General features: G+C 46.2%; 1 protein-coding gene, 1 long non-coding RNA gene and 1 pseudogene across 4 annotated transcripts in view; 2 read left to right on the top strand and 1 right to left on the bottom strand.

Moving 5' to 3' along the window:
• The window catches only part of eps8l2 (EPS8 like 2), a 104,224-nt gene that overhangs the window by 60,293 nt on the left and 16,224 nt on the right, over positions 1 to 27,707 (top strand). For all 3 annotated transcript variants that reach the window (XM_033039036.1, XM_033039035.1, XM_033039037.1), the window contains exons 3-13: positions 4,865 to 4,929; positions 5,973 to 6,134; positions 8,232 to 8,381; positions 13,222 to 13,301; positions 14,633 to 14,763; positions 17,882 to 17,964; positions 19,754 to 19,880; positions 21,558 to 21,646; positions 23,080 to 23,154; positions 24,797 to 24,945; positions 25,127 to 25,295. In XM_033039036.1, coding sequence (XP_032894927.1) covers positions 4,865 to 4,929; positions 5,973 to 6,134; positions 8,232 to 8,381; positions 13,222 to 13,301; positions 14,633 to 14,763; positions 17,882 to 17,964; positions 19,754 to 19,880; positions 21,558 to 21,646; positions 23,080 to 23,154; positions 24,797 to 24,945; positions 25,127 to 25,295 — 1,280 coding nt within the window. The remainder of the gene's footprint in view (positions 1 to 4,864; positions 4,930 to 5,972; positions 6,135 to 8,231; positions 8,382 to 13,221; positions 13,302 to 14,632; positions 14,764 to 17,881; positions 17,965 to 19,753; positions 19,881 to 21,557; positions 21,647 to 23,079; positions 23,155 to 24,796; positions 24,946 to 25,126; positions 25,296 to 27,707) is intronic.
• LOC116984886 lies at positions 2,526 to 2,673 on the top strand (annotated as a pseudogene).
• Positions 7,796 to 26,121, bottom strand: LOC116984712. Its single transcript, XR_004415106.1, has 3 exons — positions 26,002 to 26,121; positions 23,950 to 23,952; positions 7,796 to 7,807 (listed from the first exon to the last, which is right to left on the bottom strand). It is a non-coding gene; the product is annotated as an uncharacterized LOC116984712 (long non-coding RNA).

Raw genomic sequence — 27,707 nt, 5'->3', positions numbered from 1 at the left:
CACAGTCTAGAGTCCTTCCGCTGCTGGACATTGGGTGGCAGAGTCCAGTGGGGACAGCCCTCTAATCAGGGAAGTGATATCACCCCAGTATGGCAACACGCTAGGTATAAAGAAAAATGGAAGGTACTAACACTACTGCGTACAAAACAAAGAGCTGGAGGTGGGCCCAAAACTGGCAAGTGATAGGTGGATACAAGGAGGGGTTTGATCAACAGACAGGTGACATTTCAGGTGGAGACCCTTCTTCACTCTAACTGCAATGGTCAGGCGTGCGTGTGTATGTTGTGCGTGCGTCTGTGCATTCACCCTGTCTATTCCCTTCATGCTCATATACACCCCCCCCCCCCCCCCCACCTCAGCCTAATGAACTCCAAGGAATAAAGTCCATTTGCCTCTAAACCTTTCCTATCCATAAACAAGTCCAAGTGTCTTTTAAATGCTGTTATAGTACCTGCCTCCATATACCCACCACCCGCTGAATGAAAAAGTTGTCCCTCAGGTTCATAGTAGACCTTGCCCCACTCGCATTAAACCAATGTCTTCTGAATCTTGATTCCCCTACTCTCTTCAAGGGAGAGTTAGATTTAACTCTTAGTACTAATGGAATCAAGTGATATGGGGGGAAAAGCCGGAACGGGGTACTGATTATAGATGATCAGCCATGATCATATTGAATGGCAGTGCTGGCTCGAAGGGCCGAATGGCCTACTCCTGCACCTATTTTCCATGTTTCTACCCTGAGTACAAAACTGTGCATACAACTTATCAATTCCCCTTATGATTTTATACACGTCTATGAGATCACCCCTCATCTCCGGCGCTTCAAGGAATAAAGTCATATCCTTCCTAACCTCTCCCTGTAGCTCAGTCAACATCCTCGTAAATCTTCTCTGCACCCTTTCCAGCTTAATGACATCCTTCCTATCATGTGGGGTGACCAAAACTGAACACAATATTCCCAAATGCGGCGTCATCAATTTCTTGTGCAACAGTATCGTAACGCTCCAGCTTCCATCCTCGAGGTTCTGACCGATGAATGCCTGTGTATCGAAAAGCCTGAGCATATAGTCATGGGATCTAGTTCCAAGCCCCGTAAAAGCCCTATCCCATGGTACGAGTTCATTCCAAGAGTTCTCCCGAGTTTGCCCTGATTCAAGCTCGGAGATTTATGTTAATGGCCACTCGACGGTACTCGGGGCTCTCGTGGCCATTTTTCATCATGTTGAAAAATCTTCATAAGTCTTCCCGTGCTTACAATACAATACAATTCAATTTATTGTCATACAATACAATTACCTGCCGTTAGCGAGTCTTCCTGAGTACCTGCCGTTAGCGCTAAGGGACGTCCCCGAGCTCAGACGTACCCGCTATGTTCATTCTCCGTGCTTACCACGAGTTTGATTTTTTTAAAACTCGGGAGAGCTCTTGGAATGAACTCGTACCGTGGGACAGGGCTTTAAGAGATGCATTTCAACCCCATGGCTACAACTATCCCCGGCAGTGGTCAGGTGTGTTTTCAAAGCCATCCCTCTGAAATTGAATCGTAAGGTGTCAGTGCAGAGAGTCGTGCAATATTCATTTTCTACTACTAGGTACTAAATGCACAGTAAACAGAAAAGTATTGAGCCTGGAATGTAAAGCATTCACATTCTGTGGCATGTGAGGCATCTTAGTGTCCCAAGGTTCAATGGCCCTCGGAAAGACAGGCGGGGATTGTCTGTGCAATGCCATTGTACTGCTCTGTCTGCAGGCAGAGAATGTTAACACCTACTGTTTTATTGGTCGATGCGGCACAATGGCGCAGCGGGTGGGGCTGCTGCCTCACAGCCGTCAGAGAGCCGAGTTCAATGCTGACCTTGTGTGCATGTGGAGTTTACATGTTCTCCGTGTGACCGCGTGGGTTGCCTCCGGGTGCTGCAGTTTCCTCCCACATCCCAAAGACATGTGGGTTTGTAAGTTAATTGGCCCTCTGTAAATTGCCCCCTCGTGTGTAGAGAGTGGATGAGAAAGTGGGATAATGTAGAACTAGTGTGAACGGGTGATCGATGGTCGGTGAGGCCGAACCCCACACAGACTGCATCCGAAGGCAGGATCGAACCCAGATCTCCGGTGCTGTTGGGCAATGGCTCTAGCAGCTGCACCTCTGTGGGGCAGGTTTAGTTTAGTTTAGTTTCGAGATATAGTGTGGAAACAGACCCTTCGGTCCACTAAGTCCATACTGACCAATGATTATCCGTGCACTAGTTCTATCCTTCACCCTAGGGACAATTTACAAACCCACACGTCATCTACCAACCCACAAGTCTTTGGAATGTGGGAGGAAACCTGAGAACAGGGAGAAAACTCGTGCGGTCACAGGAAGAACGTGCAAAGTCTGTACAGACACCACCCATAGTTAGGATCCAACCTGGTTATTCCAGCACTTTGTGCCCTCTGCATTTCATCACTGTGCCGCCACTAACCATGTTCTGCCAGACCTGCTGAGTTCCTCCAGGACTTTGTGTTGTTCTAAGCTGGCAGGGGGGGGGGGGGGGGAATCGGTGGTCACCATGGCCAATGTCCTGGGACGAGGCTATCCCATTGCACTCCGGGTGTGCTGCCACCTGCAATGTCCCCACATATGAGATACGCGACTGCAAAGTTTGTGAGAGTGAGGGACTGCATTCACCCTCAAATTCAGGCCTGGCACAGTAGCGCAGTGGTGGAGCTGCTGCCTTATAGCACCAGAGACCCGGGTTCGATCCTGACTCCAGGTATCTGTCTGCACGGAGATTGTACCTTCTCCCCGTGACCGCTTTGGTTTTCTCTGAGTGCTCCAGTTTCCTCCCTCACTACGAAGACTTGCAAGTTTGTAGGTTGATTGGCTTTGGTGAAATTGTATATAGCCTCGAGTGTGTGTAGGATGGTGTTACTGTACGGGGATCGCTGGTCTGCGCAGATTCGGTTGGCCAAAGAGCCTGTTTCCATGCTGTATCTCTAAACTAATGCCCCTGTCCCACTTAGGAAACCTGAACGGAAACCTCTGGAGACTTTGCGCCCCACCCAAGGTTCCCGGAGGTTTTTGTCAGTCTCCCTACCTGCTTCCACTACCTGCAACCTCCAGGAACCGCACGGAAACCTTGGGTGGGGCGCAAAGTCTCCAGAGGTTTCCGTTCAGGTTTCCTAAGTGGGACGGGCATAAACTATACTGAACTACTTTTGTAATGCTCAGTCTTTTTATTTTGTTGCATTGTAAACCACTGGGTACTCCACCGCTGGGTCAGGTTGCAGGTGATACTGCACATGGTAAACACAGCTGCTTTCTATGCAACCCGAATGTAATGGGAGCAGGGCCAAAGCTAACAACTCACAAAGCTAGAGTGCGTTGTGGCAGGTAAACATAACACTGCTGTATTCAAACCCTCCCTCACCCTTGCATTAATACAATCGCCTGGCAGGGACAGAGGGGAATGGAAACACTGTCCCCATTTAAGGGAGGCACGATGGAACATAGAAACATAGAAACATAGAAAATAGGTGCAGGAGTAGGCCATTCGGCCCTTCGAGCCTGCACCGCCATTCAATATGATCATGGCTGATCATCCAACTCAGTATCCTATACCTGCCTTCTCTCCATACCCCCTGATCCCTTTAGCCACAAGGGCCACATCTAACTCCCTCTTAAATATAGCCAATGAACTGTGGCCTCAACTACCTTCTGTGGCAGAGAATTACACAGATTCACCACTCTCTGCGTGAAAAATGTTTTCCTCATCTCGGTCCTAAAAGATTTCCCCCTTATCCTTAAACTGTGACCCCTTGTCTGGACTTCCCCAACATCCGGAATAATCTTCCTGTATCTAGCCTGTCCAACCCCTTAAGAATTTTGTAAGTTTCTAGAAGATCCCCCCTCAATCTTCTAAATTCTAGCGAGCACAAACCACCCACATTCTAAAGAAGTACAGCTTCGTAGGTTAGTTGGCTTGGTTTCAATGTAAATTGTCCCTAGTTTGTGTAGGATAGTATTAGTGTGCGGGGGATCGGTGCGGATTCGGTGGAACAGCTCGTAGAACCACTGTCACGCAGCGCCGGAGACCTAGGTTCGACCCTGGGCTCGGTCGCTGTGCTCATGCATGGTGTTTGCACGTTCTCCCCGTGACCACGTGGGTTTTCTCCGAGTGCTCCAGGTTCCCCCCCCCCCCCCAAAGACGTGCTGGTCTGTAGGTTAATTGGCCCTCTGTAAACTACCCCTAGTGTACAGGGAATGGTTTAGAAAGTGGGATAACATAGAACTTGTGTGAACGGGTGATCAAAGGTCAGTGTGGACTCAATGGGCCAAAGAGCCTGTTTCCATGTTGTATCTCGAAACTACACTCGCTAACTTAACTGAGTTAAGACTGGAAAAACGCCTCTGACCTATGTCCATTCCTTGAAACCTTTCCCATCCATGATTCCGTGTAAATGCCTGTTGAAAGTTGTAATTGTGTCTGTTTCTACAGCTTGGTACAGATATGGACAACACTCTGAGAGAAAAAGTTGCCCCTGAGGTCGCTCTTAAATTTCTCCCCTCTCATTCTAAATGTAAATTGTCTAGTTTAGAAACCTCTACCTTTGGAAAAAGACTGTTGTGAGCATTCATTTTATCCCTGCCCCTTCTGATCATGTGCACCTCAGTAAGGTCACCCCAGTGCCAAGAAGGGTTCCGACCCCTGAAACATCACCTATCCATGTTCTCCAGAGATGCTGCCTGAGCCGTTGAGTCACTCCAGCGCTTTGTCTCCATCTTTGTACTCCCTTACTTGTTGTGTATATTTTCCATTTTTAATCTCTCTAATCCTCATCACCAGTCTGGTATTTTTGATTTTGTTTTCTCTACCTTTTACAGAGCAACGGAAGAAGTATTCCAATTCCAATGTCATCATGCACGAGACTTCACAATACCACGTGGAGGTAATGCTGTTAAGAATGGAACTGATTCTTCTACTTGTAGTTGGAAGATCAAGGTGGGACATCTTTGATGGACCAGGCCCCTTTCAGCCCATCAAATTAAACACCTACTTTTTCAGGCAATGTGCTATTGATAGTACAGAATATATTCTCATTTATTTAAATCTTCAATAACGGCACAGTGGCCCAGCGGGTAGAGCTGCTGCCTCGCAGTGCCAGAGACCCAGATTTGATCTGCCCTCAGGTGCTGCCTGTGTGGAGTTGGTACGTTCTCCCTGTGGGTTTCCTCCTGGTGCTCCGGCTTCCACCCACATCCTCATGACGTGCAGGTTTGTGAGTTACTTAGGCCTCTGTAAAGTGCCCTGAGTGTGTAGGGAGTGGATGAGAAAGTGGGGAAAACATAGAACTAGTGTGAACAATGGTCGACATGCTGTATCTCTAAAGACAAAGAAAAGCTCAGCGGGTCAGGCAGCATCTCAGGATCCAGATCAGGACAAGGTTGGAGAGCAGCAGGAATCACAGAGGGGGAGCAGTAAGAGAGCATCTACCACAATTGCCCTCGGAGAGAGGAGGCAAACTTCCTCAAAGTAGGCATACCTTGAGGAGATTTCACAGAGGAACAGTGAAACGGAGACACAAGGAACTGCAGTTGCCGTTTTTCAAAAAAAGACACATTGTTGGAATAACTCAGCGGGCCAGGCAGCATCCCTGGAGATATAGAGACAAGCAGATCCTGATTTAATTTTAAAAAGTGGTTGCCTGACCTGCTGGCAGATGCTGATCTTTTTTTGTGAACCAGCATCTGCCAGTTCCTTGTGCCTCCATCTCCTGAGATGACTGACCCACTGAGTTTAGTTTAGTAACCTGAGCACCACGGGGAAAGCCCACGCTGTCAGGGAGAATGTACAAACTCCGTACAGACAGCACCCGTGGTCAGGATCGAACCCACGTCTCTGGCGCAGTAAGTCATGGGAGCTCCAGTGAGGAATGGCAGTGAAGACAAAATTCTCTTCACCTAAATCTTTTTTTGTTGTTGCTGCTTTCAGCATCTGGCCACGTTCGCCATGGACAAGAGCGAGTCCATCGTGACAATCGATGACGCCATCAAGAAATTGGTGCAGCTGGACATAAAGGGCAAGGTGTGGACTCAAGAGATGCTGTTTCAAGTGAATGACAATTCCATTAGACTACTGGACTGTGAAAGTCAGGTAAGGATACCTTGGGGACATCTACCACACACGGTGCCTCAGGAAGGCCGTCAGCATCCATAAAGACTCATCACACCCCTGTAACGGTCCGTTCGAACTACTTCCCTCCGGCAGACGTTACAAGGCCTTCTACGCCCGAACCTCCAGACTCAGAAACAGCTTTATTCCAAGAGCTATAGCGGCTCTGAACCGGCCCTGCTGAGTGCCCCCCCACCCCCCCCCTGGACTGTCTCCCTCGGATGGCCACGACACACAGCTTATTTATTTATTTTACTTTTCTTTTTCATCGGTTGGAAGCTGCATACTAAATCTCGTTGCACTGACGTGCAATGACAATAAAAGATATTATTATTATTATTATTATTATTATTATTAAGGAACTGCAGATACTGCTTTACCAATAAAAAAGACACAAAGTGCTGGAGTAACTCAACGAGCCAGGCAGCATCTCTGGAGAACAAGTGATGTTTCGTGTCAGGACCCTTCCTCTGACTGATTGTAGTTGGGGGGTGGAGGGAAGCTAGAAGATAGGTGGAGATGAGACAAAGCCTGTAAAGTTATAGGTGGATACGGGTGATGGGGGAAGGGATTGATTAGGACGTTCTTTTAGGAAGGAGATGAGGTGAAATTTCTTTAGTCAGATGGTGGTGAATCTGTGGAATTTTTTGCTGCTGTGGAGGCCAAGTCAGTGGATATTTTAAAGGCAGCGATCGATCGATTCTTGATTAGTACCGGTGTCAGAGGTTATGGGGAGAATGGGGTTAGGAGGGAGAGATAGATCAGCCATGATTGAATGGCTGAGTAGACTTGATGGGCCAAATGGCCTAATTCTACTCCTATCACATATGACCTTATGGTTAGCAGATGGGTGGACAAAGACCAGATATGGGAAGAAGATCTACAGCTGTGAGATACGGAACGAAGGAGACAAGCAACACTGAATGGGAAGTCAGAGGAAGGGATATAGGTTGGAAGGGGGAAAGGATTGTTGTATCTCAAAGAAATAGTTACATAAACTTGGAGAATTCAATGTTCATAACAATTGGGTTGTAAGCTACCCCAGTGGAATATAAGGGTATAAGGGTATTGACACCTTTTTATCAAACACTTGCGCTCGGACAGCCAAGACCTACTGTATCTCCCGGTTGCTAACAATTTTAACTCCCCTTCCCATCCCACACTGATGTTTCTGTCCTGGACATCCTCCATTGCCAGAGTAAGGCCGCACGCAGACTGGAGGAACAGCATCTAATATTCTGTTTGAGTAGCCTACATCCCAATGTAGCAATAAACTCGATTTGACATTGCCAGTTAAAAATAACTCATCACAAAAAACAAGATAGGACAAAGTCTTGACCCAAAACTTCACATCCATGTTTTCCTGAGATGCTGCCTGATCCATTGAGTTACTCCAGTCTGTCCTTTCGTGACAATAAGCAAATCTTCAAACCTGTCTCACACCTTCCTTTCTTCTCACTGGCCTTTGTTCCAACCATCTGCTTATCTAACCCTCCCCCCCCCCCCCCCCCCCCGCCTGTGTCGACCTAATACCTGCCACCCTTTGTTCTGCCTCTCCCCTTTTCCAGCTTTCTTCCCCCCCCCCACCACACACACAATCAGTCTGAAGGAGAGTCTCGACCCGAAACGTCACCTATCCGTGTTCTCCAGTGATGCTGCCTGACCCGCTGAGTTACTTCAGCATGTTGTGTCCTTCTGTGTATTAACCAGCATCTGCAGTTCTTTATTTTAACGAGAAGAAAGTGTGTTATTTCGTCTCTTAAAATCAGATGACATTGAGTTTATCTAGTACTGTTTTTTAAGTACGTGTATCATCTACAGTCTGACTATAACAGACACATCATGTAACATGTAACTCCATGTGAATGTTCAAAAGCTTCGTTGATCACCTACACCAATGTTGGTCGGACATCTTTAAGCAACTGGTGTTAGGTTTGGTACCCCGTTGTGGACAATCTGTCCCATCTGCCGTAGAGCGGTGTCTCTCTGTCGGCGTTCTACTCTGATTTTAGTTACGGCTCCGTTCCTGTTCCCTTTGTGTGCTTCACCAACCTTCATTTTGATTCCCTCTTTCAACAGGATGAACTGGAGAACTTTCCACTAAACATTGTGCACCACTGCCAAAATGTACACAACCAGTCCAAATACCAGTCTGTGTTACTCATCATCTGTCAGGACTCCGACCAGCACAAGCCCGACATACACTTCTTCAACTGTGACGAGGTCGGGGTGAGTAACTGTACAGAAATATCAATATGAGATGCAGAGGACTTTGGCCATATTAATGGTGCATTGTTCTTGAGTTCAGTTTACTTTATTGTCATGTGTGTCCGTCCAGGTACAATGAAAAGCTTTAGTTGTGTGCTAGCAGTCACTGGAAAGACAATACATGACTACAGTCCACAGTGTATAGATACAGGATAAAGGAAATAACATGAATAAGCACTAGGTAGCACTAGTGTTAGGGGGAGTAAATTACAACTTTATTTTGTATATACAAAGGATATATTATTCATATCATTAGTGAGAGGCTTCTTTGTTTAGTTTATTTTAGTTAGTTTAGAGATACAGCATGGGATTGTTCATTGTACACCATGCGGCTGCATGTCATAATAGATTTTAGAAAAAGTGTCTCGACCCGAAAAGTGTCTGTCCCGCTGAGTTACTCCAGCATTTTGTGTCTATCTTTGGTTTAAACCAGCATCTGCAGTTCCCTCCTACACATATAGATTTATTTAGATTAGTTTAGGGATACAGTGTAGAAACAGGCACTAGTTCTACCCTACACACTAGGAACAATTATACACAATTCTACTGTACTTTAACCTACAAACCTGCACATCTTTGGAGAGTGGGAGGAAACGGAAAAACCAGGAGAAACCCACATGATCACAGGGAGAATGTCCAAACTCCGTACAGACAACAGCTGAGGTTAGGATTGATCCCGGGTCTCTGGCGCGGTGAGGCAGCAGCTCTACCCGCTGCGCCACTGTGCCACCCTATACTAATGCAGAGATTCTAAAGTAATTGTAATGTGGAGATTTTTCTAATGGTGATATGTCATTGTTTTAATACAAAATAAATTGAATGATTGTAACTGCCGCGTTTGTTATAATTGCATGTAATTGCTCAATGCAATGGTGTAATCCAGGGACCAGTTTCTCTAATTACACAAAATTATAAAATGTAGTTCCCAAAATGTGGATAAAAATCCAGCAGTGGGTCCTGACCCACCTACTTCATTGGAAACACTCGGGCTATCTTTAATCAGACTCTAGTGTACTCTATCTTGCAATAAATGTCATTCCCATTATCCTGTGTCTGTACACTGTGGATGGCTGGATTGTAATCAGGTATAGTCTTTCCGCTGAATGGATAGCACGTAACAAAAAAGCTTATCCCTGTACCTCGGTACACGTAACAATAAACTAAACTAAACATTTTTTTTCCGCTGTTGGTAACGAATAGTCCTGGTCAAAGCATTAGCAGGTTGCCAGTTATGCACAGTTTGCCGTGGGTTCAACATTTTATTAGGGTGGCAGATGGAAGTCTCCACTGCTCCGTAGTGCCAAACATTTTTTGGCTCATATTTAATTTTGTTCTTATTGGCAATAGAAAAGGACACATGGTGTATTTAGCAACGCAGGTATGTCAGGGCATGTTGATCTTCTGCATGTACCTGTGTACAGCCTCATAAGACAATTCTTTGTCGGCATGTTTAAGCACTCATGCACCAGTAAGAAGTCTGAAGAAGGGTCTCGACCCGAAACATCATGTATTCCTTCGCTCCATAGATGCTGCCTGACCCGCTGAGTTTCTCCAGCATTTTTGTCAAGCATTCATGTATGTTTAGTTTAGATATACAGCATTAGAACCAGACTTTCGGCCCATCGATCACCCGTTCAGCCGAGTTCTGTGTCATCCCACATTCTCTTCAAAGTTACTCCTACACTTTGTGTCTTATTTTTGTGAATCGGCATCTGCAATTCCTTGTTGCCATGACTTTTAGTTTAGATTAGTGATACACCATGGAAACAGGCCCTTCAGCCCACCGAGTCCACGCCGACCATCGATCACCCGTCCACACTAGTTCTTTGTTATCCCACTTACACAGGCACTCCCTGCACATTAGAGGCAATTTACAGTGGGCCAATTAACAGACAAACTACGTCATCTTTGGAAACCGGAGCACGCAGAGGAAACCCGCACAGTTACAGGGAGAGCATGCAAACTCCACCCGGACAGCACCCGAGATCTGGATCAAACCTGGGATCTCTGGGCACTGTGAGGCGCAGCTGCTGGAGCTGCTGTCACAAGGGTTCAGTCTTGTCAACGAGACGTTAATCTGTTTATTATACTTTTTTTTTACTCACAAAGCTATTTTTCTGCACAGTTCTGTTCCGCTGAGCCCAGCATAATTCCCAGCTGGGAGAGTTGAAGGAAGTGGAGTTAGAGGCACCTGCTCCAGACACCTGACATGGCAGTACAAAGCTGGCTAACTCTAATTATATAAAAACTCTTAAAACTGATTTCCTGTCCAATTTCCTCAATGCCTAAAGCTAAAATTCAGGTACCTCAGGTGGTGAAGAAGGCTTTTGGTCCAATGACCTTCATCGGTGACAGCACAATGGCGCAGCTGGTAGAATTGCTGCCTCACAGCGCTGGGGCACCGAGTTCGATCCTGTCTTCGGGTGCTGCCTGTGCGTAGTTTGCACGTTCTCCCACCTGACCACATGGGTTTCCACCGGGTGCACCCGCTTCCTACCTCGTCCAAAAGACGTGCGGGTTTGTAGATTAATTTGTCTCCGTAAATTGCCCCAGTGCAGAGGGAGTGAATGAGGAAGTGGGATAGCGTGAATGGGTGATTGATAGTCAGTGTGGATCGATGGGTCAAATGGCTTGTTCCCATGCTGTATCTCTAAACTTTAAAAAAAGTCAGAGCATTGTGTATGGAAGTTAAGGAGCTGTCCCACTGCAGCGACCTAATCCGCGAGTTCAGAAGAGTTTAGGACAGTTTGAAAAAGTGTCATGTTGAAGACCTCCTTCAACTATGTTGAAGACTATCTACGACTACCTTCGACTACCCTCGATTACCTGCGAATAACATGCTGACCTACTTCAACTAAGCTTTGAAAAAATATCGATTTTTTTTTTGCCATGGTGACCTTTTTTTGCTCGTGGGAGAGTAAGGCTCCTAGGACCTCGTGTTGACCATGCTGAGAGTATGAGTCATGGGCAAACTCTTCTGAACTCGCGGATTAGGTCGCCGCAGTGGGACAGCCCCTTTGGGACATTATGTTGCAGTTGTACAAGGCGTTGGTATTGTGTTCAGTTTTGGCCATCCTTCTATAGGAAGGATGTCATTAAGCTACAAAGAGTGCAGGGAAGATTTACGAGGATGTTGCCAGGACTTAAGGACGTGTGCTATAGGGAGAGGTTGGGAAGGCTAGGACTTTATTCGAGTGCAGGTGGCCGAGGGGTGATCTTAGAAAGGTGTATAAAATCATGAGGGGAATAGGTATTGTGAGCGCACAGTATCTTTTATCCTGAGTTGGAGATTCAAAAATCAGAGAACAGATTTAAGGTGAGAGAGGAAAGGTTTAATTGGAACTTTTTCACATAGAAGGTGGGGGTGTATATATAACGAGCTGCCAGCGGAGGTAGTTGAGGCAGGTACGAGGACAGCATTTGAAAGGGCAGGTTCATGAATAGGTAAGGTTTGGAGGGCCAAGCGTGGATAATTGGGGCGAGCTTAGATGGGGCATGATGGTCAGCATGGACAGGTAAGGCCAAATGGCTTGTTCCATGCTGTAGAACTCTATGACGCTACGAGTCCTAATTGGACCTGCTTCTATAGCTTTTCAGGCAACTCATTCCAAATGCGGACGACCATCTGAGTGAAAAAGCTGCTCCCGAGGTCCCTCCGAAAGCTTCCCCCTCTCACCTTAAGCTTAAACCCTCTGGTTTTAGAATTCTCTACTGTAAGGAAAAGTCTGTGAGTGTTCACTTTATCATCATTTAACACCTCCTCACACCCCAGTGGTTGAGGTAAATAATCTCAGTCTTGGTGCAGCTGAGCTCCAGTAAAGCGCAGCATCAGACTTCTTTACTGTCACTGTGTTTCACTGTATCTCCTGCTGTTAATAAATGACACAGTGGCAGACACTTTAAATGACTGTAAAATGGCTCCAAAATGGCCCCTCGCATAAAGACTCAGTGGGTTGGTCTGGATCATCTGTACTAACTGGGGGATGGTGCTAATGTGTAGAAAGGAATGCTGGTTTACACCCAAGATAGAAACAAAGTGCTAGAGTAAAGGGCCTGTCCCACTTGGCCGTTATTTGCTCGTAATTTACGCAACATCATTTACGCATCACGTCGCACGGCGTGCGTGTCGTGACATGCACGTGATGCGCGCAAGGTGCGCAATGACATAGGCAGTGACACGCGGCATCGCAGGATTTTGTGATGTACAAAATCTTTGCGCGTCATCTACGTGACGTGCAAATGACGGCCAAGTGGGACAGGCCCTTTACACAGCGGGTCAGGCAGCATCCCTGGAAACAAAAGGATGGGTGAAGTTTCGGGGTGGAACCTTTCCTCTGACTGAAAGTAGACGGGAGGGAACTAGAGAGAGGAAATGGCCAGAACAAAGCAGGGCCGGCAACAGATGACCAAGGAAAGGTGGAGCCCATAATGGCCCATTGTTCGCTGGTGAAGAGGTGGTAACAAAGGGCTACAGGGATGCGAACAGTGGAACTACTACGACGACTAGGGTGGGGGAGGAGGGGAGAGAGAGAATGCAGGGGTTACTTGAAATCACCGTTCATACTGCTAGGTTGTAAGTTGCCCAAGTGAAACATGAGGTGCTGTTCCTCTTATTTGGGTGTGGCCTCACTCTGACAGTGGAGGAGGCCCAGGACAGAAAGGTCAGTATGACAGTGGACAGTGGGTATGGTGATAGACTGAGTTGTATTCAACAAAAATGATTTCACTGCAGCTTGGTACACATGATAATAAAGAAACCATTGAACCATTGCCAGTTATTCCTTGTATCTTCTCTTTACAGGCCGAGATGATCCACGCGGATGTAGAGAGTGCAATCTCCGATTGCAAAGGCGGACAGAAGATACGACCACAGACCTTGAAGTAAATGCTGTCTCAGTTCCCACTTTGGTTTTCTGTGATCCCCCTGTCAGTGTGCTACTGGCCAAAGCTGCCTGACCCGCAGAGTTTCTCCAGCACTTTGTGTCTTTTTTTTTTGTTGTAAACCAGCATCTGCAGTTCTTTGTTTCTACAAATGAACTGACAGACCTGAGATAATGCAGACACCATCACGCCAAGCACACGAGGAGTCTTCCTCTGTCATCAAACCTGTTCCTTTGTGGCTTGTTCACATTCAAGTAGTTTCAATCTGTTGCAGCCACTCCCTTTGGCAACGAAACTCAGCACAGGCAACATTATCTTTTTGTTTTACTTGAGGACTAACAGATACAATATTTAATTTAGTTTACAGATATAGTTTAGTTGATGTTTCGTTCAGCTTAGTTTTGTTTTGTTTACTTTACTTTAGTCATGCCGTTTTAGTTTACTTTAGTTTAGTTTAGTTTAGAGCTGCCATTTCAGTTTAGTTTAGATTTATTTTAATTTGTTTTGTTTAGAGATACAAATTAGTTTAGTTTAGTCTTGTTTAATTCGGAGATACAGTTTTAGTTTGGTTCAGTTTAGTTTAGTTTAGAGATAGTTTAGTTTAGTTTTGTTTAGTTTACAGTTTAGTATAGAGATATATCATGGAAACAGGCCCTTCGGCCCACTGAGTCCATGCTGACCATCGATCACACTAGTCCAATGTTATCCCACTTTTGCAACCACTAATTAGTCTATAAACTCGCATGTCTTTGGGGTGAGGGAGGAAAATGGAAAGCCTGGAAGAGACCACAGGGAGAACATGCAAACTCTGCACACAGGGGGTGTCAGGATCGAACCTGGGATCTCTGGCGCTGTGAGGCGCTGCAGGTAGTGCTGCTGCCACAGTGTTGCCCCAAGGCTATAGTCGTGTCAGCGAGACATTAATCTCTGGCGCTGTGTGGCAGCAGCTCTACCCGCTGCGCTTCACAGTAACCGAGACCAGGGTTTGATCCCGTCTCGGATGCTGCCTGTGTGGGGTTTGCACGTTTGCCCTGTGACCTCTTGGGTTTCCTCCGGGTGCTCGGAGTTTCCTCCTGCATCCCAAAGAAGTGTGGGTTTGTAGGTGAATTGGTTTCTGTAAATTGCACTTAGTGTGTCGGGAGTGAATGAGGAAGTGGGATAACATGGAACTAGTATAAACAGGTGATTCGTGGTCGGCATGGGTCGATGGGCCAAAGGGCCTGTTTCCATGCCATGCCGCCCACTGAGTTTTCTTTTCAGTGCGGTGAGAGATTGAATCGGTGCTCCATAAACATATCTCTCTCTCTCTCTCTCTCTCTCTCTCTCACCAGGGTAAACCAGGAGAAGATGAAGAGACAACGAGAGACGATAATCCCATCGCCCCCTCACTCTGCCGCACCTGCCCACCCCCCCGATCTCAACATGAGCCGGGCTGCAGCTCTGACAGCGCAGAACGACCAAGGTAAGACTACCTGAGGACACACTCTGGCAGCACGGTGGCGCAGCGGTAGAGTTGCTGCCTCACAGCGCCAGAGACCCGGGTTCGATCCTGACTACGGCTGCTGTCTGTATGGAGTTTGTAAGTTCTCCCCATCACCTGCGTGGGGTTTTTCCGGGAGCTCCAGTTTCCTCCCACACTCCAATAATGTACAAGTTTGTAGGTTCAATGGCTTTGGTAAAAATTGTAAATTGGCCCTGGTATGTAGGAAAGTGCAAGTTTACAGGGATCGCTGATCGGCACGAAGGGTCTCGATGGGTCGAAGGGCCTATTTCCGTGCTGTATCTCTATAATGAATTTTTTAAACTAGGTTGTCCTAACAGGAAAAAAAAAAAACTAAAACTGGAGGTCATGGCTTTAAGGTGAGAGGGACAAAGTTTAAAGGAGACATGTGGGGCAAGTTATTTACATAGAGGTTGGACAGACTTGGATTGTTTTCTCTAGCATACCTGAGATTGTGGGAAGACCTGATAGAAGTATACAGAATTATGAGAGGCATAGATAGGGTAGGCAGTCAAAACCTTTTCCCCAGGATAGAAAAATCAAATACTGGAGGGCACAGCTTTAATGTGAATGAATGAATGAATGAATAAGATTGGGCACAGCTTTAATGTGAATGAATGAATGAATGAATAAGATTATTGGCCAAGTATTCACATACAATGAATTTGCCTTCGTGCTCCGCCCACGTGACAACATGACATCCAGTGACAGTTAAGAATGATACATAAACGTTAAACATTAATTATAAAACATCATTGTAATGTGAATTAAATAAAATACCAGCGCAAAAGGAGGCTACAGATTTTTGCTTATTGTGCAGGGGGATGATTTGTTACACAGAGGGGTGATGGGTGCCTGGAGCTCACTGCCAGGGGTGGTGGTGGAGGTAAAGAAAACAGTGGTGATTAAGAGACTTTTGGGGAGCACGTGGACATGCACGGCATGGATTATGCACAGGCAGATAAGATTTGGCTGTGCATAATTTGGCTGTTTTGGTTTCCTAATCTGAGGAAAGACATTCTTGCCATAGAGGGAGTACAGAGAAGGTTCAGCAGACTGATTCCTGGGATGGCAGAACTTTCATATGAAGAAAGACTGGATAGGCTCGGCTTGTACTCGCTAGAATTTAGAAGATTGAGGGGGGATCTTATAGAAACTTACAAAATTCTTAAGGGGTTGGACAGGCTAGATGCAGGAAGATTGTTCCCGATGTTGGGGAAGTTCAGAACAAGGGGTCACAGATTAAGGATAAGGGGTAAATCTTTTAGGACCGAGATGAGAAAAACATTTTTCACACAGAGAGTGGTGAATCTGTGGAATTCTCTTCCACAGAAGATAGTTGAGGCCAGTTCATTGGCTATATTTAAGAGGGAGTTAGATGTGGCCCTTGTGGCTAAAGGGATCAGGGAGTATGGAGAGAAGGCAGGTACGGGATACTGAGTTGGATGATCAGCCATGATCATATTGAATGGCGGTGCAGGCTCGAAGGGCCGAATGGCCTACTCCTGCACCTATTTTCTATGTTTCTATGTTTCTATTTGGTCTTGGCATTGCATCCGGCACAGACATTGTGGGCAGAAGGGCCTGTCTTGGTACTCTTCTATGTTTCAAGTTCAGAAGTGCATACGTCATCTGAACAGAATTAGGCCATTCGGCCCATCAGGTCTGCTGTGCCATTCAATCATGGCTGATCTATCTTTCCCTCTCAACCCCATTCTCCTGCCTTCTCCCCATAAGCTTTGACATCCTTATTAATCAAGAACCTGTCAATCTCCACTTTAAAAAAATTCCCAAAGGCTTGGCCTCCATAGCCATCTGTGGCAATGAATTCCACAGATTCACCACCCTCTGGCTAAAGAAATGTGTACGTCCTTTTATTATGAGGATGTGCCCTCTGGTCCTAGACTCTCTGACTAGAGGAAACATCCTCTCCACATCCACTCGATCCAGGCCTTACAATATACGGTGCGTTTCTATGAGGCCCAACCCCTCATCCTTCTGAACTCCAGCGAGTACAGGCCCAGTGCCGACAAACGCTCATCATATGTTAGCCCCTCCATCCCCAGGATCATTCTGTTTAATGAAGGAGAACAGTGAAAGGATAAAGCTACTGACAAGGGTCTGCCTGCATTCATCTTAGCTTCAGTTAACTGGGTTGCTTCACACAAACATTATCTTTTGCTTTTGCTTCCGTCCAACAATTGTATTGTTAGTGTTTAAAAGTACAATATGAAAACAAGCCCTTCTGAGTCCACGTTGACCATAAATCAGGCATTTAAACTAGTTCCATGTTCTTCCATTCCTTATATATTAGGAGCAATTTTAAGAAAGCCAATTAACCTAGAAAACGTAAGTTCTTTAGCATTGATTGTATTGATTGAAACATGTAGAATGGAAACAGGCCCTTCGGCCCAACAAGTCCACAACCATAGTTCACCCATTCATACCAGTTCTATGTTATTCCCACTTTCAGGATATTAGGGGCAGTTTACAGAGGACTACAAACCCACAAGTTTTTTGGAGTCTGGGAGGAAATCGCAGCCCCCGGATAAAAGTAGCACAATCACAGGGTGAATGTGCAAACTCCACAGAGACAGCAACCGTGGTTAGGATCGAACCCGGGTCTCTGCCGCTCTGAGGCAGCGGCTCTACTGGCTGCACCACCGTACCACCCATTAGGTTTTACACTGCAGTGAGAGTTGCAACCGGCAATCCATAACTCCCCCTCCGCCTCCCTCTCCCCATCCCTCTCCCCATCCCTCTCCCCATCCCTCTCCCCATCCCTCTCCCCATCCCTCTCCCCATCCCTCTCCCCATCCCTCTCCCCATCCCTCTCCCCATCTCCACCTTCCCCCTCTCCACCTTCCCCTTCTCCACCCTCCACACACACACACACACACACACACACACACACACACACACACACACACACACACACACACACACACACCAGGGTAGAGAGAGACGTGGATACGGTGTGCTGTCACAATTTGGGGATAAAAGTAAGCCAGCCATTTGCTTTCTTTTGATGAGGAAAACTCTGCGACATAGAGACTAACCCTTGAATGTCATCCCACAGTGGAACACAACAGGAGAACCTCTAACGTCCAGGAGTACGAGGAACCACCGGAAGTCGTGGCTCAAAGGATTGAGAAAGATGTGGTGAGTGGCTCTGAATTCCTTCTCAAAATATCTACCCGGCAACGGAGAAAACAGGATACTCGTGTCCATCTCAGTGTGCTCCCATTTCACCAATGTCTCCTGCACCTCAATTCCTTCTGCTGTGTCCACCTATCACTTGTGGAAACACAGAACTGCAGATGCAGGTTTATACCAAAGATAGACACAAAGTACTGGGATAACTCAGCGGGAGAGACAGCATCTCTGGAGAAAGAGGATGAGTGACGTTTCGGGTAAAGAAGGGTCAAAACCCGAAATGTCGTCATCCATCCTTTTTTCTCCAGAGATGCTGCCTGACCCACTGCGTTACTCCAGCACTTCATGTCTAGCCACCTATCTCTTGCCCCCACCTCTCTTTTCCAGCTTTCTTCACTCCACCCTTCCATCAGTGTGAAGAAGGGTCCTGGCCTGAAACGACGCATATCCATTCACTCCAGAGATGATGCCTGACAGGCTGAATTACTCCAGCACTTTGTACTCAGCATTGCAACTGCGTTTTGCTTTCAATGCCACATCTTATCTCCATTTCCCCACAATAAGAATTCTGTTCCATAAAGTAAAATATTCCCCTATCTGCAATTAAGACTGTAATCTTTGCCCTGTATTCCTCCTGTCCAAATGTACAGACTTAAAACAAGGAAACAAATAAAAGAAAAATAACACCACGTCATTCAGTCTGAAAACAGTGGTGTCTTCAAAGCCTTTGAAACCTACACCTTTTACAAAAGACATCTGCAGTCATGAGCACATGAAATATTCATAGCCATCAGATCAGTCGAGAAACAATAACATGATCTCAAAGCCAATGTACGTGTGCTGAAATGAACACAGCTGACAACAAAGGGCCGACAACAAGAGTATCAGCACACAGCATAAAGTGATTAATACTGAACGCAAGCACAGAACATGCAACAGTACAACACAGGAACAGGCCCTTCGGTCCACAATGTCCGTGCCGTATATGATGCCAAGTTAAAATGATCTCCTCTGCCTGCACATGACCCTCATCCCTCCATTCCCTGCATATCCATGTGCCGATCTAAAAGCCTCTTAAACATCACTATCGTCTCTGCCTCCACCACCAGCCCTGGCATTGCGTCCAGACACTCACCATCCTCTGGGTAAAAAAAGTTCCCATGCACATCTCCTTTAAACTTTGTCCCTCTCCCCTTAAAGTTATGCCCTCTGCTATTTGATTTTTTTCTTTCTTGGGGAAAAATGTTCTGACTGGTAAACCGATCTATGCCATTAGAGATACAGCAAGGAAACAGGCCCTCTGGCCCAACCTGCGATCCCCGTACACTAGCACTATCCTACACACCAAGGACAATTTGCAATCTTTACCGCAGCCAATTATCCTACAAACCTGCACAATTTTGGAGTGTGGGAGTAAACCCGGAGAAAGCCCACGAGGCCACAGGAAGAATGTACAAACTGTGTACAGACAGCAGCTGTAGTCGGGATCAAATCGGGGTGTCTGGCGCTGTGAGGCAGCAACTCTATTGCTTGCCACCGTGCCACCCAAAATGCCTCTCATAATTTTATATATTTCTCTCAGGGTATGGGCCAAACATGGGTAAGGGGTCTAGCTAAGATGGGGGCATCTTGCTGGCCATGCATGAGTTGGGTCGAAGGGCTTGTTTCCGTGTGATTATGACTCGGGCATCCCTGGGAAGTGAACTGGTTTCACTGGAGATGATTGTCATTCATCTCGACGTTATGAATCACGCCGCAGTCTCAAGCCAACCTCGCGATGTTTCTTCCTCCACAGCAAATCCTAAACTGCACGCTGGACGACATTGAGTTTTTTGTGGCCAAGCTCCAGAAGGCTGCTGAGGCCTACCATCAACTCAATCATAGGAAGAAATCCAAGAAGAACAAGAAAAAGGCACCGGCTGGTAGGAAGCACCTTTCACCTTCTTTCCCCTTCCCTGATTTAGACTTTAGAGATTTTAGAGACACAGTGCAGAAACAAGCTCTTTAATGAGCGACCTTTGATGGAATAAGGAGTGGGGATAGTGGTGGTTGTGGGAATAGTAGCTAATCATTTGTATCGATATTGGAGAATATACTTGCCCCAATTCCTTCTTCAATTCATTTTAGGTTTTATAGATACAGCATGCAAACAGGTCCTCTGGCCCACCGAGTTTGTGCTAACCAGTGATCACCCCGTACACTAGCACTATCCTGCACACTAGGGACCATTTACAATTTTTACTGAAGCCAATTAACCTACAAACTCGCACGTCTTTGGGATGTGAGGGGAAACTGGAGCAACCACGTGTTCACAGGGAGAATCTACAAACTCCATACAGACAGCACCAATAGTCAGGATCAAACCTGTGTCTCTGGCATTATGAACCAGCATCTATAGCGTTGCGCCACTGTGCTGCCCTCTCTTCACTCTTTTTCTCATTTCGCCCTCATTTTCCCTTCTTGCCGTGAACTCCAGGTTCAAGAGCAGCTGAACACTGCACATTACTAAGTTCAACTATGAACAATGGCCTATTTTTAGTGGCACTAAGGTCTCGGGGCTTTTTCTTGGCACTTGTATTGGGGTCATGAATTTGTTGAACTTTTGTTTATTATATAATATCTATGAGTCATGGAATCATAGAGGCACACAGCACGTAAACAGGCCCTTCGGCCCAACTTATCCATGCCGACCAAGGTGCCACATCTAAGCTGGGCTGGTTTGCCTGCATTTGGTCCATATCCCTCTAAATCCTTTCTGACCATTGTGTTTACAGACCTGTTATGCTGCTGCAAGGAAGAAAACCAAGACTCTTGGTTTATTCCTCTACAATCACCTTTGCTTTATCCGTTTTTTCTCTTTATTTGCTTATCTCGTGTTTGGGGATTGACAACTCCTCTTCTTTCTGCACTACTGCTTTGCACTTCATCAGCTTTAACTTAGTTTAGAGATACAGTGTGGAAACACCCCCTTTGGCTCACTGAGTCCGCGCCGACCAGCGATCACCAGTATACTAGTTCATTCCTAACCCACACACTAGGGACAATTTTATAGAAGCCAATCTGCATGTCTTAGGGATGCGGGAGGAAACCGGAGCACCCGGAGGAAACCCAAGTAGTCACAGGGAGAACGTGCAAACTCCATACAGCCAGCACCTATTTTCAAGATGGAACCTGGGTCTCTGGAGCTGTAAGGCAGCAACTTTACCACTGTGCCACTGTGCTGTACATAAAAGGGTGCTACTTACAACTTTACAACCACACAAAATAAGAAGCGTTCTGTGAATGCATTTCCTGTGGAAAGGAGTTGTATCTAAGTTGCTTTCATACCTGTGTTCGTCTATGCTATCAGTGCCATATCTAAGATGCCAACGGTAAATTACAAATTAACTCCAGAGGGAGGGATATAGATGGAATGGGGATGGTGGGGTGGATGGGGATGGAATGAGGGATGGGGCAATGGGAGAAATGCAGGGGGGAGGGGTGCATTGGAAAGAGAGGGGAATGGGGCTGCAACTTAAAATTGGAGCATTCAATGTTCATACTGCAGTTAATGGACTTTGTTATGAAATATTCTCTCTCTGTCTCCATTCATTGCACAGAGGGCATGCTCACACTGAGAGCAAAGCCTCCATTACCAGCAGAATTCACCGACTGTTTCCAAAAGATCAAGCTGACCTTGAATTTGCTGGTAAGAACTCGCCTGGAAGATTTGAGGCAGTTTTGAGGAAGATTCAACTGTTAGCACGTTAGATAATGTGTAATTTACCCTAGGAGTGCTTTAAATCATAAACATTTTGTGTTCCGTGGTATATTCAACCTTCCAACTATGCTAGACCTTGTAATTGAGATGTACAGAATAGAAACAGGCCCTTCGGCCCAGTGAATCCATGCTGGCAAAGTTGGCATATTGGGCTAGTCCCATTTGCCTGCATTTGGCCCATAGCCTTCTAAAAACCCTTCCTATCCTTATATATGTCTAAATATCTGACTCTTGAAAAGTCAGGACTCTATCTGTTTCTACTGCTTCATTTGGTATCTCATTCAAGATATGGACTACCCTCTGAATGAAATGTTGCCCTTGTCCTTCGTAAATATCTGATACATTCATAAGTTCTAGGAGCAGAAATAGACCATTCGACTCATCAAATCTACTCCACCATTCAATCTTGGCTTATCCATCTTTCCCCCTCAACCCCATTCTCCTGCCTTCTCCCCATAACCCCTGACAACCTTGATAATCAAGAATCTGTCAATCTGCACCTTAAAAATATCCATTGACTTGGCCTCCATAGCCGTCTGTGGCAATGAATTCCACAGATTCATTACCCTCTGCCTAAAAAAATTCCTTCTCATCTCCTTTCTAAATATACATATTTTATTCTGAGGCTATGGCTTCTGGTCCAAGACTCCCCAGCTAGTGGAAACATCCTCTCCACATCCACTCTATCCAGGCCTTTCATTATTCGATTGGAAATATATAAAATTATGAAAGGCATGGATAGGGTGGACAGTCAGAACCTTTAGCCCCAGGATGGAAATATTAAAGACTAGAGTGCATAGCTTTATGGTGAGGGACAACATGTAGGGGAGATGTGAGGGGCAATTAGTTTAGTTATGTTTTAGTTTTGTTGAGTTTAGTTTAGTTTAATTTAGTTTATTGTCACATTTACTGAGGTACAGTGAAAAGCTTTTTTGTCGCATGCTATCAAATCAGCGGAAAGACTAATTAAGCTGCACACAGTACACAGATACAGGATACAGGGAATAACATTTAATGCAAGATCATACAGTCAGGGGTGGTGGTGGAGGCAGATATGAGAGTGGCATTTAAGCAGCTTTTAGATATACAGGGAATGGAGAGATATGGATCATGTTCAGGCAGAGGAGACTAGTTTAACTTGGCGTCATGTTCGGCATGGACATTGTGGGCTGAAGGGCCTGCTCCTGTGTTGTATTGATTGTAGGAAGGAACTGTAAATGCTGGTTTAAATCGAATGTAGATTTAACAGTACCACGGTACACGTGACAACAAACTAAACTGAATTAAACTGTAATATCGAGCTTGTGCGGTTTATTCGTATTTTCAGACGCTGACAGCTTCTGTTCCTGCTCTTGTTACAGGCCAAGCTGAAGAGGCACATCCAAAATCCAAATGCAGTGGAATTGCTTCATTTCCTGTTTGGACCACTTGAAGTGGTAAGCTCTTCATTGCAAATATTGAGCAGCCTTCAATGGAATGGAGAGCAGGGATGCAGGTGGTGGTGGTGGTGGTGGTGGGAAGAGTAATGAGAGGGCTGGTAATTATTTGGAACTCTCTGAAAGATGTTGGAAAATATACTTGCCCGAAAGCCTTCTTCAGTTCAAATTCTTGATGTAAAATATCAGATGAGGTTAGTTTGCATGTATCTCTACTGCTTTATTGCCATTCGTCCAGACTAGATCAGTTGAAAAAACAAGTCTCCAACACAAGTCTCCACCAAAAATAATCTGATTTCAAGTTTCCTCTCACTTTCAAACGGAATTAGGCATGTTGTAGAACATCAAAGAGGAGGATGAGTGAACTTTGGGCCTTCCCTCACAGTGGGGAAACTTTGATTCCGCTGTGTGTGGATGTTTATGTTAAAGACTATCGTGTTCTGTGTTCTTTTTTTATTCGCATGGCTGTCTGGTGACCCTAAATTTCAATGTACCAATTGGTGCATGTGACAATAAATGTCTCTTGAATATTGAATCTTGGATTTCTGGGCTGGTCACATGTTCCTGCCTTTGGCCGGTAGCCTTCTAAACCCTTCCCATCCATTAAAATGTTCAAATGACTTTTAAAAAATCATAACTTTTGCTGCTCAACTCTAGATTTGTTAAGAAGTTGGGATTGGGAGAGGCATGGTTGATTGATTGATTAGAAGATATAGCACAGTAACAGGCCCTTTGACCCACTGAGTCCACGCCGACCATCGATCACCCTTTCAAGTGACCCACATTCACATCCACTCCCTACACACTAAGGACAATTTGCAGATGGCCAATTAACCTACAAACCCGCACGTCTTTGAGTGGTGGGAGGAAACCCACATGGTCACAAGGAATTTGTGCAAACTCCACACGCAGACAGCACCCGAGGTCAGGATCGAACCCGGGTCTCTGGAGCTGTGAAGCAGCGGCTGTACTGAACCAACAAGATCTCCTGTCCACATCTGCCCCTTACACTCTGACTCAGAATTAAATCATAAGACCAGACAAGAAATGGTAGAGTTAGGCCATTCAGTCCATCAAGTCTACTCCGCCATTCAATTATGGATGATCTATGTTTCCCTCTCAACTCCATTCTCTTGCCTTCTCCCTGTAACCTTTAACACCCTTATTAATCCAGAACCTGTCCATCTCCACTTTAAAAGTACCCAATAACTTGGCCTCCACAGCTGTCTGTGGCAATGAATTCCACAGACTCACCACCCTCTGACTGAAGAATTTCCCTCCTCATCTCCATTCTAAAGGTATGTCCTTTTATTCTGAGGCTGTGCTATTTGGTTCTCGACTCTCCCACTGGTGGAAACATCCTCGCCACCTTATCTTGGTCTTTGAGTATTCAGTAGGTTTCAATGAGATCCACCCTCTAAACTCCAGCGAGTATGGGCCCAGAGCCGGCAAACACTCCTCACATGTTAACCCAATCATCCCCGGGATCATTCTCGTCCACCTCCTCTGGACCCTCTCCAATGCCGGCACATCACCTCCACAAATATGGGGCCCAAAACTGCTCCCAATGTACGTATATGCCACAAAAGGGTTCTCACCCGTTTCACACGTGGACCTTGTTGTGATTTGTTTGGGGGAACAGGTGATTAACAGCACTGGAGGACCAGAAGTAGCGAGAAGCATCGTGAGCCCTCTGCTTTCCAAGGACGCGACAGATTTTCTACGCGGCCACCTAACTCCGAAAGAAATTTCGCTGTGGGAGGCGTTGGGAGAGGCGTGGACCCGATCGAGGTGAGCAAAGATGCCATTGTTTTTGCAGGAAGCTCGCGACAAGAGAGAGACACTTGTCTGTCTTGTCAATAATGGTGGTAGGTGTCAGTCTGAAGGTGGTGTTCCAGCTTTTTGTGTCTGTCTTCAGCTATGCTACCTGCTTAGGGTCAGCCATCACCAATTGTGTTTCTTGCTCATTCAGGGCTGACTGGCCAAGAGACATCCATGTTCCCCCGTACGTGCCAAAGTTTAGGAATCGCTGGGAGCCGCCTCTGGAGAATTTCCGGGGAGTTCCCTGGGAGCTGGATGCACCTCACGGACCAGAGATGGATGGTCAGCGCAGACAGGAGGAGATGAGATCTTCTGTGGAGGTGAGGTCGCTCTCCGAGCTAATTCTTTGTATAACCTGCAGCCTTTTACAGATGCGGGGGCCAAGCCCACTGAGAACAAGGATGGACCCGGAAAGGGGGGGGGGGGATGCATGCGAATAAGAAGGGACCCCACCCCGTTGCATTGGGGGGGGGAGGGACACACACCAAGAACATGGAGGGACCATCGTGACTCTAATCAGCACTTTTGTAACTTTGTCATCTTCAGATACATGGCGACTCTTTGGGTACTTTGTGATTTGCATGCAAAAACAAATAATTTCACGTACCTAGGTACATGTGTCAATAAAGTATCACTGAATCATTACTTTAGCCCACAAATCAGTGATAACTCAATGGGCAATTCCATCAAGCAAGAGCCAACATAATGAAAGACCTGTCCTACCAGTTCATTTCTTTTCTCCCAGCTCCCGTCTGGCAGAAAGTACAGAACCTCGAAAGCACACACCACCAGACTCAGGAACAGCTTCTTTCCTTCAGTTATCAGACTTCTGAACCTCCTTCCATCAGTTAGGGAACTGTCTGATTCACCTCTACCCCATTGCGGACATTGGACTTTGTCCATGGAACTGATGCGATACAATGCTGAACGTCATATTTGCACTCGGTATATTCCCCATTGCTCTGCTTATTGTCCTTGAGTTTGAACTGACTGTATTTGTCAGTGATGTCCGATTAAAGATTGCACGAGGGTCTCCAGAAGTAGATGGTAGCTCGGGACTGTTCTCTAGTTGTTGATATGATGGTTCAGTTGCCTGATAACAGCTGTGAAGAAACTGTCCCTGAATCTGGAGGTTTACGTCTTCACACTTCTATATCTTTTCCTGATGTCAAGTCAAGTCAACTTTATTTGTCATATATACAAGATGTACAGTGAAATGAAAGGGGCAATGCCTGCGGGATTGTGCGAAACAACAGAACAACAGAACAGAACCAGTATTTACATTCTTTTTAAAAAGACACAACAGTAATTACACCCTGGTGAGATCAGACTACAGTCCTGATGGCCTGTGGGAAGAAACTCCGTCTCATCCTCTCTGTTTTCGCAGCGTGACAGCGCGGAGGGGCTTGCCTGACCACAGCAGCTGGAACAGTCCGTTGCTGGGGTGGTAGGGGTCCTTCATGATCCTGCAGGCTCTGGATCTGCACCTCCTGGTGTTTAGGTCCTGCGGGGGGGGTGGGGAGTGTAGTTCCCATGTTGCGTTCAGCCGAATGCACTACTCTCTGCTGAGCCTTCCTGTCCTGGGCAGAGCTGTTGCCAAACCAGATCGCGATGTTTCCGGTCAGGATACTTTCTACTGCACCAGGGTAGAAGGATTGAAGGAACCTCAGAGAAACTCTGAATTTCCTCAGCTGCCTGAGGTGGTAAAGGCGCTGCCATGCCTTTCTCACCAGTGCGGCAGTGTGTGTTGTCCATGTCAGATCCTCTGTGATGTGGACTCCCAGGTATTTAAAGCTGCTCACCCTATCCACAGTAGTCCCATTTATCCCCAGTGACGTGTACGTCCTCGGTTGTTGTGTCCTCAATCATCTCCTTAGTTTTAGTGACATTCAAGAGGAGGCTGTTGTTCTGACACCAGAGTGCCAGGTCAGCCACCTCCTCCAGGTAGGCCTTCTCATCGTTATGGAAGAGGAGACAATAGACAATAGGTGCAGGAGTAGGCCATTTGGCCCTTTGAGCCAGCACTGCCATTCACAGTGATCATGGCTGATCATCCACATTCCTGCCTTCTCCCCATATCCTTTGACTCCACTATCTTTAAGAGCTCTATCGAACTCTCTCTTGAAAGCATCCAGAGAATCGGCCTCCACTGCCTGCTGAGGCAGAGAACTCCACAGATTCACAACTCTCTGGGTGAAAATGTTTTCCTCATCTCAGTTCTAAATGACCTACCCTTTATTCTTAAACTGTAGCTCCTGGTTCTGCACTGCCCCGACATCGGGAACATGTCTCCTGCCTCTAGCGTGTACAATCCCTTAGTAATCTTTTATGTTTCAATAAGATCCCCTCTCACCCTTCCAAATTCCAGCATATACAAGCCCTGTCGCTCCATTCTTTCAACATATGACAGTCCAGCCAACCCGGGAATTAACCTTGTGAACCTACGCTGCACTCCCTCAATATCAAGAATGTCCTTCCCTAAATTTGGAGACCAAAACTGCACACAATACTCCAGGCGTGGTCTCACCAGGGCCCTGTACAACTGCAGAAGGACCTCTTTGCTAGTATACTCAACTCCTCTTGTTATGAAGGCCAACATGCCATTAGCTATCTTCACTGCCTGCTGTGCTTGTATGCTTACTTTCAATGACTGAAGAGGATGTGACGATGGTGAGACTGGTCCTTGATATGATTTGTTTGGATTGCATGCAAAACAAAGTGTATGATTATAC

The sequence above is a fragment of the Amblyraja radiata genome, chromosome 20 (genome assembly GCF_010909765.2).
Source record: "Amblyraja radiata isolate CabotCenter1 chromosome 20, sAmbRad1.1.pri, whole genome shotgun sequence".
Classification (NCBI taxonomy): domain Eukaryota; kingdom Metazoa; phylum Chordata; class Chondrichthyes; order Rajiformes; family Rajidae; genus Amblyraja; species Amblyraja radiata.
The sequence above is the reverse complement of the archived record's forward strand: the minus strand, read 5'-3'. Positions and strand labels throughout refer to the sequence as shown.